This window comes from Schistocerca americana, chromosome 6 (assembly GCF_021461395.2).
Source record: "Schistocerca americana isolate TAMUIC-IGC-003095 chromosome 6, iqSchAmer2.1, whole genome shotgun sequence".
NCBI classification, from domain to species: Eukaryota; Metazoa; Arthropoda; class Insecta; order Orthoptera; family Acrididae; genus Schistocerca; species Schistocerca americana.
This window is the reverse complement of record NC_060124.1, coordinates 210,591,733-210,610,666: the sequence shown is the minus strand read 5'-3', so window position 1 is coordinate 210,610,666 and position 18,934 is coordinate 210,591,733. Positions and strand designations below refer to the sequence as shown.

Sequence of the window (18,934 nt, the reverse complement as noted above, 5' to 3'; positions counted from 1 at the left end):
ACTGCTCAGCTGTGAGTTGTGCTGTAATAAGTTAACATATGTTTGTGTCTCTCCTCATGGAAATGGAACTGCATAATATTCCTCAATGGTATGCCACTTCTTTTTGTGTTAAATTGGGTGAAAACACGACGACAGCTTACGGTAAGCTTCAGAAGGTGTTTTTGGAGAGGCGGTTATGTCAAGAGCTCAAGTTTTCATTGGCATAAAATGTTTAGTGAAAGTAGAACGAATATTGAAGATGAAGACCGCAGTGGACGACCATCAACCTCACAGACAGAAGTCAACTTGGCCAGGATGCGTGAACTCGTACGATCTGATCGAAGATTATACGTGAAAATGATTGCAGAAGAACTGAACATCAATCAAGAAACAGTTTGTCTAATAATAACTGAAGATCTTGGTATGAGAAAGATTTGTCCAAAAATGGTCCCCAAAAATCTCACACCACAACAGCAAGAAACACAGAAAAATGTGGCAACCAATCTGTTAGAGCAAACGGAAATCAATCCAGAATTGTTGAGCCGTGTTATCACTGGTGATGGAAGTCGGGTTTTTCAGTACGATCCAGAGACAAAACGCTAAAGTTCGCAATGGTGCTCAAAGTGATCACCCTGACCAAAAAAAGCTCGCATGTCAAAGTCAAAAGTGAAATGCATGCTTGTGTGCTCCTGGACAAACAGTTAACCAATATTACAACAAAGAAATTTTAGAAAGACTTAACAAAAGAGTTCTTCGTGTCCACGCCAACATTGCTGATACTTGGATTCTGCAGCACGATAATGCGCCATCCCATACTGCTCCGTCAGTACAGCAATTTTTAACCTCAAAACAAATTTCAGTACTACCACAGCTACCTTATTCACCAGACAATGCTCCATGCGACTTCTTTCTATTTCCAAGAGTCAAAACGGCGGCCAAGGGACACCATTTTCAAACAACACAAGATGTCCAAAAAGCTGTGACGAGGGTCTTGGAGGATATTACAGAAGATGAGTTCCAGAAACGTTACCATCAATGGCAGAAGCGCTGGAAAAAGTGGGTGCAATCAGAAGGGAACTACTTTGAAGGAGACAACACTAAACTTGACTAAATCGGTAAGTAACATTTTTTTTACATCAGTCTCATTACTTTATTGTTGCACCTCGTATTTACTTTCTGTACATCTATCAACATTTTGATAGTAAATGATATGTAACATTATAAGGTGCAAACTGGCAGCAGTTGCAGTCGGGTTTCCAGTATCCGGGTGCAGACAGCAAGCGTCCGGGAACTATTGAGTGATTGTGTGTGGTGACAGGATGCGTAGCGGAATACAGTTGTTAAACTATGAGTTATGTAGGGGAAGTGTTTCACCTGTGTGTCGTAAGTAATTTCTTGTCACAATATAGAAATTTACCTAATCATTTAAATATAGAGGGTGAAATGCTCCATATGTTAAAATATTTGAAGGAGCAACAGGACAAAACTAGCCGATAATTACGGAAAACTAACAGGGAACTTAAAAAGGCTAATCAGTTGTGAAGGCAGGATGTAACTGAAATTACAAAGGATAATCAAGAGTTAAAGCAGGAGGTAACAGGTCAAATATCTGAGACCGGCAAAGAACTTGTCACATTTGTCAATCGCAGGCTGAAAAGGAGCAGTTACATCAGGAAATTCAATATCTAATTCGAGGGTCACGTTGTTTGGAGGTCTAAATGGTAAAAAGTAAAGAAATACAAAAGGACATGCGAGATACTTTAGAATTAGCCCAAAACATGTTGGCTGACTTTGTTAAGAAAAGTGGAGTTAGACCTTCAGAAGAAACAGGAAGAAAACTTTTCGAATTTGAGAGAGGAAACTGGTAAAGAACATGAGGAACTCCGAGCTTTAAAGAAGAAGCTACAATTTGAAGAGAGGAGGACTACCGAATAAATTATGGGAGAAGGATCTACATTGAAACAAGCAAACAAAATTGAGAGGGAATAAGTTGAGGCTGGAGATACGTAAGTTCTCTGGTTGTCTCACCTATATAACAGAGAACCTTCACCATCTGCTAGTATACGGCTAACTGACAAGGTACTTGGGTTGGAAAGAACAGTTGGAAACGGCTTGAATGGGTGAGAGAGAACAGACTGTAGCAATAGCATTGTTAATACTGAATATTTGTCTCTTATATTGGCCAGAGATTTGTGGGAAAAGTTCCTTCCGCCTGTAGAGTGCAGGACACCTGCCCAGTCGCTTCCCGCATTTTAAGCCTAAGGGCGATATACATCCTATTTTTTTACTGAGAGCTTTTGAGGACACATTACCAACCTTGTGGGATGACAGGAGGTTAGAGACATTGTCATTGGGTTATTTAGAAAAGGAAGCCTCAGAGTGGGGGATTTTACATAGAGATGCGTTTATTTATTGGGAAGATTTCTGCTGACAGCTTACAGAAATGTAGGTCAGAACGTGAACAACAAAAGTTGTTATTTTGAAATTACTTGATCCAAGTCTCTGTAACCGAAGTTGTGGTGGATGCAGAAAACAAAGCTGTTATGGCATCGATGATTTCAGCCGTAAATAGAAATATTAAAAAAGGTAGGAAGATTTTTGTATTTAGCAAAAGTGGCAAAAAGCAGATTTCAAAGTACCTGATGGCTCAACACAAAAGTTGTGTCTCAAGTACAGATAGTGTTGAGGATCAGTGGACAAAGTTCAAAACCATCGTACAATATGTGTTAGACGAGTATGTGCCAAGTAAGATTGTAAGAGATGGAAAAGAGCCACCGTGGTACAACAACCGAGTTAGAAAACTGCTGCGGAAGCAAAGGGAACTTCACAGCAAACATAAACATAGCCAAAGCCTTGCAGACAAACAAAAATTACGCGAAGCGAAATGTAGTGTGAGGAGGGCTATGCGAGAGGCGTTCAATGAATTCGAAAGTAAAGTTCTATGTACTGACTTGGCAGAAAATCCTAAGAAATTCTGGTCTTATGTCAAAGCGGTACGTGGATCAAAACAAAATGTCCAGACACTCAGTGACCAAAATGGTACTGAAACAGAGGATGACAGACTAAAGGCCGAAATACTAAATGTCTTTTTCCAAAGCTGTTTCACAGACGAAGACTGCACTGTAGTTCCTTCTCTAGATTGTCGCACAGATGACAAAATGGTAGATATCGAAATAGGCAACAGAGGGATAGAGAAACAGTTAAAATTGCTCAAAAGAGGGAAGGCCGTTGGACCTGATGGGATACCAGTTCTATTTTACACAGAGTACGCGAAGGAACTTGCCCCCCTTCTTGCAGTGGTGTACTGTAGGTCTCTAGAAGAATGTAGCATTCCAAAGGATTGGAAAAGGGCGGAGGTCATCCCCGTTTTCAAGAAGGGACGTCGAACAGATGTGCAGAACTATTGACCTATATCTCTAACATCGATCAGTTGTAGAATTTTGGAACACGTATTATATTCGAGTATAATGACTTTTCTGGAGACTAGAAATCTACTCTGTAGGAATCAGCATGGATTTCGAAAAAGACGGTCGTGTGAAACCCAGCTCGCGCTATTCGTCCACGAGACTCAGAGGGCCATAGACACGGGTTCACAGGTAGATGCCGTGTTTCTTGACTTCCGCAAGGTGTTCGATACAGGTCCTCACAGTCGTTTAATGAACAAAGTAAGAGCATATGGACTATCAGACCAATTGTGTGATTGGATTGAGGAGTTCCTAGATAACAGAACGCAGCATGTCATTCTCAATGGAGAGAAGTCTTCCAAAGTAAGAGTGATTTCAGGTGTGCCACAGGGGAGTGTCATGGGATCGTTGCTGTTCACAATATACATAAATGACCTGGTGGATGACATCGGAAGTTCACTGAGGCTTTTTGCAGATGATGCTGTGGTGTATCAAGAGGTTGTAACAATGGAAAATTGTACTGAAATGCAGGAGGATCTGCAGCGAATTGACGCATGGTGCAGGGAATGGCAATTGAATCTCAATGCAGACAAGTGTAATGTGCTGCAAATACACAGAAAGATAGATCCCTTATTGTTTAGCTACAAAATAGCAGGTCAGCAACTGGAAGCAGTTAATTCAATAAATTATCTGGGAGTATGCATTAGGAGTGATTTAAAATGGAATGATCATATAAAGTTGATTGTCGATAAAGCAGATGCCAGACTGAGATTCATTGGAAGAATCCTAAGGAAATGCAATCCGAAAACAAAGGAAGTAGGTTACAGTACACTCGTTTGCCCACTGCTTGAATACTGCTCAGTGGTGTGGGATCCGTTCCCGATAGGGTTGATAGAAGAGATAGAGATCCAACGGAGAGCAGCGCGCTTCATTACAGGATCATTTAGTAACCGCGAAAGTGTTATGGAGATGATAGATAAACTCCAGTGGAAGACTCTGCAGGAGAGACGCTCAGTAGCTCGGTATGGGCTTTTGTTGAAGTTTCAAGATCATACCTTCACCGAAGAGTCCAGCAGTATATTGCTCCCTCCTATGTATATCTCGCGAAGAGACCATGAGGATAAAATCAGAGAGATTAGAGCTCACACAGAAGCATACAGACAATCCTTCTTTCCACGAACAATACAAGACTGGAATAGAAGGGAGAACCAATAGAGGTACTCAGGGTACCCTCCGCCACACACCTTCAGGTGGCTTGCGGAGTATGGATGTGGATGTAGATGTAGATGTAAATGGCATCTAAATCCTTGGAAGATTAAGTATTATTAGTGTAAGAAACTGAGTAAATTACTAAAGAAAATGTATCCTATCATACATAAATGTCTCTTGGACCTCGTGTCTGGATTTCTGCAGTGCCACATGGCAAAAGAGGGTCACAATTTACATTTATCATCCACTAATGTTGATCAAATTACGTATGGTTGTAGCTACCACTGAAAGTGTGGTCGATGTATAGAAAAGGGTTACTTAGTAAAGGTAGGAGTTCACAAACGGATTTTGTCTTATAATGATAGCCATTTTTTTAGTAAGAACTTTAAGGAATTGTTAGAAAAATATGATATCAAAGAAGTAACGATTTTGAAATATTACCCACAAAGTAATCACACAGAACGTATTATGCAAGAGCTGGGATGGCTTTGGAGGCCATATTGCTCTGAATGACATACACAATAGGTGAATCTTGTCCCTGAATTTGAGATTACATTGAATGAAATGTCTCATATCAGTACAGGGCTAGTGCCTATGGACATTACAGGAAAGGAATTGGTAGAACAGCTGACTGTTGTCCTTGTTGGACTGGACTGGTCTGGTCGACAAAAAGCCAAAATGGCCATAACTTTGGGGTAAAGGAGTTGAAATGTAATGCTATTCGGCAATTAAGGAAACATAATGAAGTAGCACGGGTGCCTAGTCCAAAGGTAGGAGATGAAGTAATGGTTCAAACCCATGGGTAGAGTCCTGAATTATGTAAAGAAGTTGGGAAAATCTTTTCACTTTTTCAAGGGCCATGGGAGGTGTTAGAAATATCCTGTGCAGTGCTATGGGACCCAACTCGTGGAATTTAAAAGCTTGCATAACGTATCACAGATATATATTGCGAGGAACTATAAGTAACGCCGACATTAAAGAAACACCTAAGCTAAGCTAACTGCCTGGAAATACTACAGCTGTAGGACTATGAAGAATATAGTAAAGCCTGCAAGCTAAACTCAGTTGATGTTAAAGATAACTAATGAGGAAAAAGGCATAAATAGAGTTGTAGAAGACTGCCTTATATAAAGCATGGTAAACAGCCGTTATATAATAATTATACATGCAAGTAGAAATGTAAAGGGACATAAGCTGTCCTAAGTAAGATTGAGATCGTAGATATAGCTGTAACAGTGATTACTAGACCTCATTCAGCAACAAGAATGGTTATACCATGAGCCTCCATGATAAGAGGGAGGAAGTTACAAAAATCAATAATCATATATCAGTAGCACTTTCAGGCAAGTATTTATCAGATTAAGTGATACAGGGAAGTGACATAAAAATATCCTACTAGCCTATGGGTGGCATGGTATTACTGACCTACCCAAATTGTGGTCCCAGAGTTTGGTTACATAGTACCCAGGGCTGTATGGTACACAGACCCTAACTGGCATGTGTGCATACATAGTGTTAACATAGCAACTGGCCCACGTGCTCAGTTAGAGGTGTTAGTAATATGTTACAAAGGGGTCATAGTCTCCCATAGTATTTGTTGTTGGAAGTTCCCATGCGCCTGTTTATGAACACGCTTAGAATGGGAACAAAATCTAGACCTCTACAAGAGGTGTGATGAAAAGATAAAGGAGGAGTAATTTGTGGTTAATCGTAAGGGGAGAAGTGATGTCTTCCCATGTCCTCTAAGGGAAACATCGATAAGGTAACTGTATTGTTTCTCAAGCGGAAACAAATAGTTCTGGTTGACAAAGATTATGGCGAAATAAATGGTAGCATCTGGTGATTTTCAATGTTTATAAGAAAGTTTGAAGTTACATTTTATTTTAGTGCAATAAAAACGAAGTTTCAACTACACTCGTGAGCAAAAGCTCATAATCCATGCACACCAAATTAGGATGGGAGATGGTCACGTGATGGATAATATGACACATCAACTGTTTCACCAAAGACTAATATAGTGGTATAAGATCTTTGAGTGAAGGGAAATACGAATGTACTACACAACACACAGCTACCAATAAGGCAGTTAGTTTAAGGGAATGTCAGCAGGCGGGAAGACCGCTAGAACTCGAAAATTTTGTACATTTACGAAAAAACATCTTAGATGCACTTGTTTAATTAAGAATTTAAAGAAAATTAGTATTGTCAATAGACAACGTAGTTTGTAACAATTTATAGTACTTTGAAGTAAGTAATATTAAAATGAATGCTAATACAACTTATAACTTGTATTCATGATATGAGAAAGCAAAAATTAATACACCTGAACTCTAAGTTAATATAGCACTGATATGCCGATAAACATTACGAATACCCATGGTGTAACTTTATGTATTGAAAGGACAGCTGCTGGGCAAAGTAAAGTGGTTAAGACAGATTGACACAAATGGACGTAACACACAAGATGATGTAACCTATGTAGTCAAATCAGTTCATAAAATGGAACAAGATGCTTGAGCATCCAATGTAAACTATTAATCATTAATTAGTTTTAAACATGGAATCGCTCAAATAGTGGTGGGAGAGTTTACAATGAATCGTGGCAAACACTGTTAGGTTCTGTTGAGCGATGCCAGTCAAGTGTAAACACATAAGAAAACAAAATGCACCATGAAGGAACTATCCGAATGGGACGGAAATCTAAAGATGCGATGCACACGTACAAACACACAAATGATTACCATTTCAGAAAAGTTGGATCATTCATTCAAGAGAAAGTTATTCACAAACTGAGCAAGTCAGTAGTGCATTAGCCCACCTCTGGCCCCAATGCAAGCAGTTATTCAGTTTGAGATTGACTGACAGAATTGTTAGCTGTCCTCCTGAGGGATATTGTACCAAATTCTGTCCAATTGATGCATTAGATCGTTAAAATGCCGCAATGCCTGGAGGGTCTTGTCCATAATGCTTCAAACATTCTCAAGTGGGGAGAGAGCCAGCGACCTCATCGGGCAAGGTAGGGTTTGGCAAGCATGAAGACAAGCAGCAGAAACTTTCACCATGTGCAGGACTATTCAATACAATAAACTCAAAATATGAAATCATTAATGTACTAAATAATGACATGGAAGCATTTAAATGGTGTGGTTATCACGTTATGCTGGTTGGCAATAACATACTTTAAATATCGTAAATGCATTTATTAGACACGAAGCAATAACAAAGCATGGCAGTACACAAGTTGCGTGCCGAGTGAGACATAGAACAAAGCAGTTCAAACAAAGAGGTCAGGGTCAAAGGTAGGGCACTCCATGCCAAAGACACTGGTGCGAGAAGTAGGCACATCAGAAACTGCGCTGCAAGAGTCCCATGCAGCCAACTGCTGCATATGCGGAGAGGCGTTGGTCGAGGGCAGGTCGGTGGCATCGGGAAGCAGGGCAGCAGCGACAGGAGGCAGACGGTAAGCATCGGAAGGCAGGTTGGAGGGTGACCACGCCAGCTTCAGGCGATGAATGGGCACAGTCTGTGGTCGTCCATGTAGATGAATTACGAGCATGTTCACCCCTCGACATAACACTCGGTGAGGCCCCGAATAAGGTGGCTGCAAGGCCACTCGCACAGAGCCATCATGCAGTATCACAACTTCACAAGATGCGAGGTCCTTGTGGACGAACACAGACGGGGTGGAATGATGGTGAGGCAGGAGGGTGAGGAGGCATGCGACATGCACACCATCCCATTCAACCAGAACCAGAATGTCCACAGAACCAGCTGCTGTGACACATAAGTGCGGCCTGGAGGGTGTGGTGCCACTGTTCCACCAGACCGTTCGCCTGTGGGTGGTAGGCTGTGGTGTGGAATTTAGCAACACTGCAGAGTTCGCATTGCTGTGCAAAGAGGATGGACCTGAACTGTCGTCCCTGGTCAGTTGTGAAGGAAAGAGGACAACTGAATCGCATGACCCACGTGGATACGAAAGAACGGGATGGTCTCGGCCGTGATGTGGACAAGAGGGACCACCTCGACCCAGCGGGTTACACGGTCAACGATTGATAAGATGTATCTGTGCCCTCAGAAGGGGGGAGGGGTCCAACAATGTCGATGTGGGTGTGCCAAAGATGTCCTCTTGGAACGTCAAACTTGCCTAATGGAGGTTGAGCATGCCTGCCAACCTTGCTACGCTGGCAAGGTGCACACGCGCAGGTTCAAGTGTGGCAGTTGTGCTTCACGCCGAGCCAGATGAAGAGCTCAGTAACCAGCCTTGTTGTGGCCCACATTCCCAGGTGGGCCAAACTGTGCAAAGCAGTAAAGACCCTGTGTCGAAGAGCAGTAGGGACCAAGGGGGCGGGGAGTGCCCATAGAGATGTCGCAAAGGACCAGCATCGTCGACCCATGTAGGATGTGGGGTTGGACAGAGAGCAATGACTCATTGTCCAAAATTAATCGTTGTATATCATCATCTTCAGCCTGAAGTCGGGCGAGCTCTTCCAAGTTCAACAGTGCGGTTAGCACGCAGATGCATGATAGGTAGTCTGCCAGAACATTCTCCGTGCTGCAGATATAGCATGCGTCGGAAGAGTGCTGACAAATGTAGTCCATATGATAGAAACGCTTTGGCAGAAGGTCCTTGGTTGGATTACGAATAGCGTCCATGAGAGGCTTGTGATTTGAGTAGATCGAGAAAGGTCACCCCTCGAGATCACTACGGAAGTGTTTTATCGCCTCGTACACAATGAGAAACTCACGATCGAAAGCCGGCCACTTACACTGGCTATTAGACAGTTTGTTGGAAAAGAAGCGGAGCAGATGGGTTGAGTCGGCTGTGTGCTGCTGTAAAACAGCGTCCACAGGTGAGTCAGTGGCGTCAGTCATGATTGAAACACAGGCCTCAGGGTCAGGTGGTGGTGGTGGTTGTTGGGATGTTTAAGGGGGACTAAACAGCGAAAGTCATCAGTCCCCCATTCCAAAAACAGGTGAGCCGAAAATCGGTGAAGCAGGTAAAAACCAAAGGGAGGAGGAGACGCCCCCCAGGCGCTAAAAGAACACAAATGCAGCAACAAACACTACAGACAAGAAGAGTACAGAGGAACACCAGACAGAAAGGAACAGAAGAAAATAAGATGGCCGAAGACTGGTTGACTGACCACAAGAACAAAAAAAAGGGAAAGAGTCAACCATCCGACGACACACCAAAACAGCAACAAATATTGAGAGACATGAGGACAAAAGACACAGAAAGGGAAAGGTGCAGGACCGCCCTAAATGGAACCATAAAAAGGACTGCCACGGAGAAAATTTAAAACGTTGTCAGCCATGGAGGCATCGTCACATAAAACCAAAGGCAAAGTGCCCGGGAGATTAAATGACTGCCGGAGGGTGCGCAGTCGGGGACACTCCAGCAAAATGGGAGCGACCATCAGCCGGAACCCACACCGACACAGGGGGGGATGATCCTGACGCAAAAGATGACCGTGCGTCACGAAGATATGGCCTATGCGCAGCCGACACAGGTTGACAGAGTCCCTGCGAGAAGCCCACAGGGAGGAGCGCCACACATCGGTCGTCTCCTTGACAGCCCGCAGTTTATTCGGGGATGTCATGCCACGCCACTCAGCAGTCCACATCCCAAGCACCTTATGGCGCAACACCAGCTGCTGATCGCGAGCCGTGAGGCCGATCTCCAAAGCTGGGGCGTCGATCGCCCCTTTGGCCAGCCTGTCGACACGTTCGTTCCCCGGGATGCCAATGTGACCTGGCGTCCAAACAAAGACCACCGAACAACCAGAGCGGGTAATGGCGAAAACAGACTCCTGAATAGAGGACACCAGAGGAGAAGAGATATAGCAGCGGGTGATGGCCTGGAGGCTGCTCAGGGAGTCACTGCAGATGACGATGGACGTACCTGAGCAGGAACGCATATGCTCAAGAGCGTGCAATATGGCCACCAGCTCTGCAGTAAAAATACTGCAGCCAGCCGGCAAGGAGCGCTGTTCAACATGGGCAGCGTGAGCAAAAGCGTAGGCAGTGCGACCATCAACCAGGGAACCATCAGTGTAGACAGTCTCACAGCCCGGAAAGGAGGTGAGGAGCGCAAGAAAACGGCGACGGAGGGCCACAGGCGGAACCGAGTCCTTGGGTCCCTGTACCAAGTCCAGATGGACGGACGGCCGGGGCAAACACCAGGGAGGCGTAGGTGCACGGACCCGGAAGGGAGGCAAAAGAGGGAATGACCCCAGTTCCGACAGCAGGGACTGGACGCGGACAGCTATGGAAAGCCCAGACCGAGGTCGCCGTTCGGGCAGATGGAGGACCATGGCAGGGAAAAGCAGGCGACGATTGGGATGGCCCGGCGAGCAATGCATGTGGACAGCATACTCTGCGAGCAGTCGATGGCGGCGAATCCGCAGCGGGTCAGGGTCATGGTGGGCGAGTGTAACGGCTTTGGCGAGGGCAGGTTTAAGGTTACCAAATGCATCGAGCATGGATTTGGTCCAGTCCAGCTTCCATATCCCTGTGGTGTTTTTGCCAAAAAGGGCGTCAGTGAGGGCCAATTGGACAGAGGCAGCCCGAGGAAAATGATAGTGGTAAAAGTTTGCCATACCCAGAAGATGATGTACTTGATAGTAATCTTCAGGAAGAGGGAGATCAAGTATGGTTTCGACATGAGAACTTGTAGGTTGGAGGCCGTCACAGAGACAGTATGGCCTAAGAATGTAACAGAGAGTTGAGATTTATCAGATGACCACGCCGTTGGCAGTGAGGGCTGAACGGACTGGATCAAGGTGAACCTGATGTTCCTCAGCAGAAGAGGAAAAGATCACTACACCATCTAAGTAAGTGTAAGCAAACGGCAAAGGTAGCCAAATGGAATCAATGAACCACAAGCACGTCTGCGCAGCATTTTTCTGCGCAGTATTCAAATAGGCCAAAGGGTGTGATGATGGCCGTCTTCAGAATATTTGGAGGATGCATTGGAATTTGATGGTATGCCTTTGAACAGTCCAAAACAGAGAAAAACTTAGAAACATGTGTTAGTTGCGCGTGATATCCTGGATGTGAGGAATGGGCTAGTTATCGATAATTGTGTGAGCATTAAGATACCTGCAGTCCCTGCACATGCGAAAGGAGCCGTCCTTTTTAGGAACTAGGTGGATAGGTGAAGATCAGTTGCTATTGGAGGGGCGGAGCATGCCTGTAGCCAAAAAATCATGAACGATTTCTTTTGCATGCAGAAGTTTACAAGTGTTAACGCATCGGGCCTTATAACGTACAGGTGGGCCGTCTGTGGTGCAAATCCTATGACAAGTGCCATTACCGATGGCCGATACCTGCAAAGGAAGGCTGGCAAGAGGGGTCGAGAGAGGGTCTGGAAGCAGCATCTGTTCATTGACCTTGCCAGATCAGGGCAGCATACGCGAGGCGTCGGTTGTAGTTAACGACGGAAGGCATGGTGCAGGAATCACGCTCTGCGAGGAATCTGGAGTAGTGCGAGCAGGTGCGTCCTGATTCGTCCGCGGCGATACGAAAACCGAAAGATACTGGTAGATCCAGTGTTCCAAAGACAATGACGGCTGGCACATGAAGCCCATTAATGATGAAGAGAAGCACAAAATAACTTGCAATCATACAGTGTTGGGGTCACCACTGTGGTTAGCACATTATGCTGGTCGGTAATAACACACTATAAATATTGTAAATGCATTTATTAGACACGAAGCAAGAAGAACAAAGAAAGCATGGAAGTACACAAGTTGCACCCCCAAGTGAGACATAGAGCAAAGCAGTTGAAAGAGGTCTGAGTCAAAGATAGGGCACTTTGTGCCAGAGACGCCACAAAGTGAAAGAGCTGCCTTGCATTTAGAAATGCGAAGCTTGAACATTATTAAAATACATTAAGCGTGGAACAGTACATCTACGACTGAAAAAAAAATACGAAAATCCGCATGTTTCAGATTCATGTAACATAAAACAAATCTAATGTTCATGAAAAGTGTTAAGGATACTAAATATTCACTGATCAGTTTGAACATTATGACCACCTACCTAACAGCTGGTATGTCCACCTTTGGCACACAGAACAGCAGCGATGCATTGTGGCGTGGAAGCAATGAGGCCGTGGTAGGTCGCTGGAGGCAGTTGGCACCATATCTACATATAAAGTCATCAAATTCCTGTAAGTTCTGGGAAGGGGGATTATGAGCTCTGCTGCCATGTTCAATCGCATCCCAGATGTGTTTGGGTTCAGGTCTGGTGAGTTGGGGGCCAGCACATCAAATTGAACTCGCCGCTGCGTTCCTCATACCACTCCACCACACTCCTGGCTTGTGACATGGTGCATTACCTTGTTGAAAAGTGTGCCACAGCCTTCGGGAAGCATGATCGACATCAAGGGGTGTATCTGGACTGCAACCTCTGTGTGATGCACCTTGCCCATTACAGTGCCTTGCACGAGCTCTGTTGGACCCATGGACGCTCACATGGATGTTCCCCAGAGCATAATGGAGCCGTAGCCAGGCTGTCTCCGTCCCGCAGTACGGGTGTCAAGGAGCTGTTCCCCTGGAAGACAATGGATAGGCATCCTTCCACCGGCATGATGAAGTAGTTATCGGGATTCATCAGACCGCGCAGTGCTCTGCCACTGCACCAGCATCCAGTGCCACTGGCCACGTGTCCTTTTCAGTCATAGTTGTCGATGTCGTGGTGTTAACATTGGCACATGCATGGGTTGTCAGCTGCAGGGGCTCATTGTTAGGAGTGATCAGTGCACTGTGTGTTCAGACACATTTGCACTCTGCCCCACATTAAAGTCTAATTTTCGTTCTGCCACACGCCGCCTGTCCTGTTTTACCAGTCTGCCCAACCTAGACGTCCGACAACTGTTATGAGCGGTGGCTGTCCAACCCCACAACATCTGGACGCAGTTTCACCTTGGTTTTGCCACGTCTTGAAGACACTCACCACAGTGCTCCACAAACACCCGAAAAGTCGTGCAGTTTGCGAAATGTTCATGCCAAGCCATCACAATTTGCTCTCAGTCAAACTCACATAAATGGCGTGCCTTCCACATTCTACACACAGCCAGTAACTCACCGATACTACATGCACCATGCGTGTGTCTAACTAGCAGTCATTCCTGACCAGGTGATGCTGCTATCAACTGGACAGTTTTATATCAATAGTAGGTCAGTGGTCACAGTGTTCTGGCTGATCAGTGTATTGACACAACAAACCAATGTAAATGGACTGTCTTAAATCAGAAATAGAAAGACAGGCATAAAAAAGGGGAAAAAATTGTGATGAAAACGACTTTTTAATAATCTGTGATTCACTGCTAAAAATGTCGTGATTCCGAACTGGGAAGTCGAATGTGTACCCAAGAATAAGAACGCATCAGTTAAATAACGATTCAAGAATATTATGAATGCTAAGGAAAACTTGAAAACTTAATCAACAATGAAAACTACAAATGTGTATTTGTACACATCGACACCAGTTCTGTTTTACTTTACCGTGAAAATCACCTGGCCAATGAAAAACAGAATGTGATTGAATCGGCAGATAGTATGTCTCCACATTATAATAAGCGGCATATTGCACAGAAAATCAGTGAGCAACAAGTATATGGACAGAATAAACTGCAGCATCCTTGATCCATGTAATGGATTAGGAGCAATATTTTTTAAACTTCAACAAGTTTATTAGTGAAGATTGTAGGGCACAGGGTGGATTGCATCAAAACAGGCTACATTCCGTAACTTTCAACAAAATGTTTATTGATTTGTGCAAAAGTCTACGAAGCTAGGAAAACTAACAGTAGTAAAGGGGGGAAGAAACTAAGCAACATAGTAAAAAAAAGAAAAAAGTATTCACGGAAAGATTTGTTTAAAACTGTAAGCAAGTGTAAGTCTTAATATGGGAGTCTCCATTATGAAAGCAAACATTCTGAGCAATGACTATGCGTCATAATTCAGCCTTCAGAGTGGGCCCAAGAAGGCAAAACCACCGGACTCAAAATATTGCATTGGCCACGTTACAAATACCAATAATACGTTTTAGTTTCTTATACAACTTCCCATTCATGATAAGATGATGGGCAATCTGATTGGTTGTTACAACTGAGTGGGTGATACCAGTAGCTAGATCCCTCTTGAGCTTGATTAACCCTCAAGCAGGCGTGCTGATTTTCATAAGATGAGTGGGCACGTGCTGTACTTTAGACACATGCAAAGGGTAGCTGCCCTTAGGTTACAAAGGTAAACATGTACGAGCAAAATCACAGTTTAATCTCAGTTCAAACAACAATAAATTAAACTAACATTATATGAGGTAACTCACTGTTTAATTAAACACAAATAAACTAACTTTCATTGTATCACTCTGTTGCCATGTTCAAGTGTTATCACATAGTAATGATCCACTCGGAGCATTGAACAGCACAACTGCATCAGATCCCTGCCAAACACTTAGTCAATTACTAATTATCTAATAGGCAACTGCCTTATTAGTGGGTTATGCCGATAGCTTAGAATCTGGGCCATTTTCTTGCAAGATTCATAAATTTTTTCTCACCTCGCTCACAGTTTATTGTGTATTACTGCTGCTCACTTGGGCGTACAACAACACAGATTATCACTGTGGTAGCTGAAGCAATAATGAAGGAACAGAAGTGGGCTTGCAGTTCCAAAACCACGATGGAACGGTACAAAACAATGTTATTTGTGATCAGCACACTTTATACATAGGCTGCCTTTAGGTTACAAAGGTAAACATGTATGAGCAAACTCACAGTTTAAACAACAATAAATTAAACTAATATTATATGAGATCACTCATAACTCACTGTTTAATTAGGGTTAACAGTCTTCATGTCTTCTGACACTCTACATCGTGTTCAGTTCTTCCATCGATCTGGAACTACTCTCTCTCTCTCTCTCTCTCTCTCTCTCTCTCTCTCTCTCTCTCTCTGACAAGGCTCTTAGAGAAGTTAAGACATGTGCTGGTTTACTGGTTTGCTCCCCAATTGGGTTCTGTTCAACTAGACTGTGGTGGTCTTGTAGTTGAGTTATCACATCAGAACTGAGATCCTCGATATAGCTGGTGTGATATCCACAGTGAACTCTTCCTGTCAGGCTTGGTCAACTGATCGTATGCTTAAGGAATTGGTTTGAAGTACTCAACCAAGACATCCTGTACATAAGAGACTTTCGGTCAGTCTGCCCCCCCCCCCTTTTTCTGTTGTGTCTACAACAAAAGGGAACATATTGTGGCTGGATAGCCAAAAGAAACTGACACAGGATTGGCCTGTGTTGGGGTCAGGCTGCATACTGTTTTAGTCCGCTATTGTATTATGCTCTTAGCAATGAATCTCAGGCCTGGGTTAGGTCCTCTTCACAAATTGCCATTGCTGAAGTATTTCACTGTGTTCATATCCCCATGAGGTGTTGTAGCAACTAAAATCTTCCACCACAAAGTTTACTATCTGGTTCCTAAAATTCAATGGTTCACTGAAGAAGAAAACTGATGATGTCTATAGAAAGATACTGTGTAGTTGGGAAGTTAGATTGTTAAAATTTCAATCTCATTCTCCAATGTATATGCTGATACAGGATCAGGGTTTCAGATTTTATGAAAATGGTACTTCCAAATTTGCTATGACCTATTTCAGCTACAAGTTGCATGAACTGAATTCTGGGGTGTGCCTCTCTGTGGGTTTCTTGGATACATGCAATGTCAACATTGTGATCTCTACATTTTCATCTCGCAAGTAATCTTTGGTATTCTTCTGTAGCACAACATTTCAAAAGCTTCTGTCTGCTCAGAACTGTACAAGGCTAATCTCCACACAAATACCTTCAGAAAAGCCTTCCTAACACAAAGTTTTATTAGATGTTAACAAATTACACTTTTCTAGGACCGTTCTCGCTACTCTACTTTAGCCACTGCCAATTAATTTCCTGCCCAAATAGTAAAACTCATCTATCAGTATTACTTTTAGTGTCTTATTTCCTAATCTAATTTCTTCAGCATGGCCTGATTTTAATTCTTCTTGTGTTATCTGTGCCTCCTACACCACAAAACTTAAGTACAGTGCTGATCTCTTACAATTACTTAAGGCAATATTTTTTTTATGCTGGTAGACATCTAAGTATTATTCTTTCCAGGGTGTTTTCAAAGAATTTATGTATGAGCATGTTTCAAGAATATTGTTGCAGCAATTTCTATTCAGTGGTGACCAAATAAAAGCTGTAAAGCACTGCCTACTGTGAGTGTAACACAGGTTCTGCATTTCATATGCTTTACATAAAATGCAATATATGTGTGTCTCAACTAGAAAAAGAAATTTATACTTAAGAAAAATATTTTGTTTTTATTTCGAAAAAGCCATATAAGTGATCTAAAATACATATTTATAAACATTAATTTTCATTGGGCTTTCTGGGTTTCTACACAATACACTGTTACTGCAAACAAAAATCTGATTCACAGTTTCCATTCACCACTGTTTTATGTTGTTTTAACTTTCACTTCTGTCTTTCTCCTCAAGATCTCAGAATCCCTTATAGCCAGTTGTATCAGTACCAAAGTATACTGACTTCTATGATGATCATCAAGCGCACTTTCTTTAGACATCATAATATTCCCTTATGTGGCAAATAGTAGTGTTTTACTATTATAATTGCACAATTTCAAAACAAATATGTAAGGTTTTACACTTCTAACATATCCTCTCAGATGGTGTACATTACTTATTCAGTCATTAATAGTGATGTACACACACTCTGTGGACATACTCAACAAATACACACTAAACTAATTTCAGTAACACTCAACAAAACAACACAAATGGTGATGCATTTCCTGTATACATTCAGAAAACTAGCTGATGTTTAAGCAAGACAAAATACCACTTTATTTGTACACTCAAAAAGAAACATCACAAGTAAGTCCTCACAAAACAAATATTAACTTTATAAATATTATAAATACAAAATATAAAACTTCAGCTGAATAACTCAGCATCCTCTTACATTCCCAACCGACTGTTCAGAACAAGCAGCACTTATACAATAAACAGAGCAAATTTTCAATGAATACTAAATTTATTAACAAATATGTTTATACACAATGATTTGCAAGCCTCTAAGATGCTGAATCATTTAAATTTAATTAATCATGCATATAAGTATACAACATGTAATTTATCTGTGTTCAATAACAAAGCTAATAATGCTACTGAGACCTTCAATAGATGTAGGCCATCCCATCCATAACCAATCTCAATCCACAAGAGTAAAGATCTCAGGTTTGATTGAAGCGCACCCCTGGAAGCAGAAATAACAGAGACTGAGTCACTCACGATAATGACACAGATCTAATTGTCACTAAAATAGTAAGAAGATTCCAAATTAAAATAGAATTCCTTTCCTGCACATGTAGGAGCACTAGTGACAGATTCCCCTCAAAAGTATCCCGCACATGGTCTTGAATCAGTTCAAATGGTTCAAATGGCTCTGAGCACTATGGGACTTAACTTCTGAGGTCATCAGTCGCCTAGAACTTAGAACTAATTAAACCTAACTAACCGAAGGACATCACACACATCCATGCCCGAGGCAGGATTCGAACCTGCGACCGTAGTGGTCGCCCAGTTCCAGACTGTAGCGCCTAGAACCGCACGGCCACTCTGGCCGGCTCTTGAATCAGTTGATCAATAGTTATCCATGGGAAGGAGTTAGGTCAAAGCGCTTGTTTTATCAAAGCTAATGATGGTCCTCCTGCATACATTCAGATATATTTGCTACTACATTTTTCACAACTTACCTAGAGCTACAGCTTTTAATGTTGTGATGGAGCATGTATTTCCACCACTGCTGAGATCCAAGAAATATATCCATGGAAACTGCAACCCATTACTTTGCAAATACTTTTCATGAAATGTAAAATCACTTCCGCTCAGGACGCTCTTCAATAACTAATTTTTCTGTGCTGTACAGTTTACCAACAACTACCTGAAACAGATATGATAATGTTCATCAAAATAATTGAAAAATTCCAATTAACTCAAACTTTGTAAAGCGTATTTCAGTCTGATGGAATGGATTACGCGCGCAGTATCTTTCTGAAGTTTAGCTGAATTACTCCTCAGAAGTGTCTGAAGGAGTAATGGGCAAATTGTTTTTATTTTGAGTTATTCATTAGGCATTGCAAAAAAGTGACCAAAAAGAAATAGCCCAAGTTCATGTTGGAAAATAACAGGAGTCCGTTGCAACCTGTGGCTGTACAGGTATGAGCAGCCCTTAGAGGCATTCCTTTTAAATATGTTGTGACCAAAGCCCTTCTGG

At 42.6% G+C, this 18,934-nt stretch overlaps 1 protein-coding gene across 1 annotated transcript in view; it reads right to left on the bottom strand.

The window, feature by feature from the left end:
- Positions 1-17,478: 17,478 nt before the first annotated feature.
- The window catches only part of LOC124619318 (LYR motif-containing protein 4), a 48,603-nt gene continuing 47,147 nt past the window's right edge, over positions 17,479-18,934 (bottom strand). Inside the window, exons 3-4 of the mRNA XM_047145627.1 lie at positions 18,414-18,601; positions 17,479-17,914 (exon numbers count right to left, since the gene is read on the bottom strand). Of these exons, the coding sequence (XP_047001583.1) occupies positions 18,536-18,601 (66 nt within the window). The 3' untranslated portion in view covers positions 17,479-17,914; positions 18,414-18,535. The remainder of the gene's footprint in view (positions 17,915-18,413; positions 18,602-18,934) is intronic.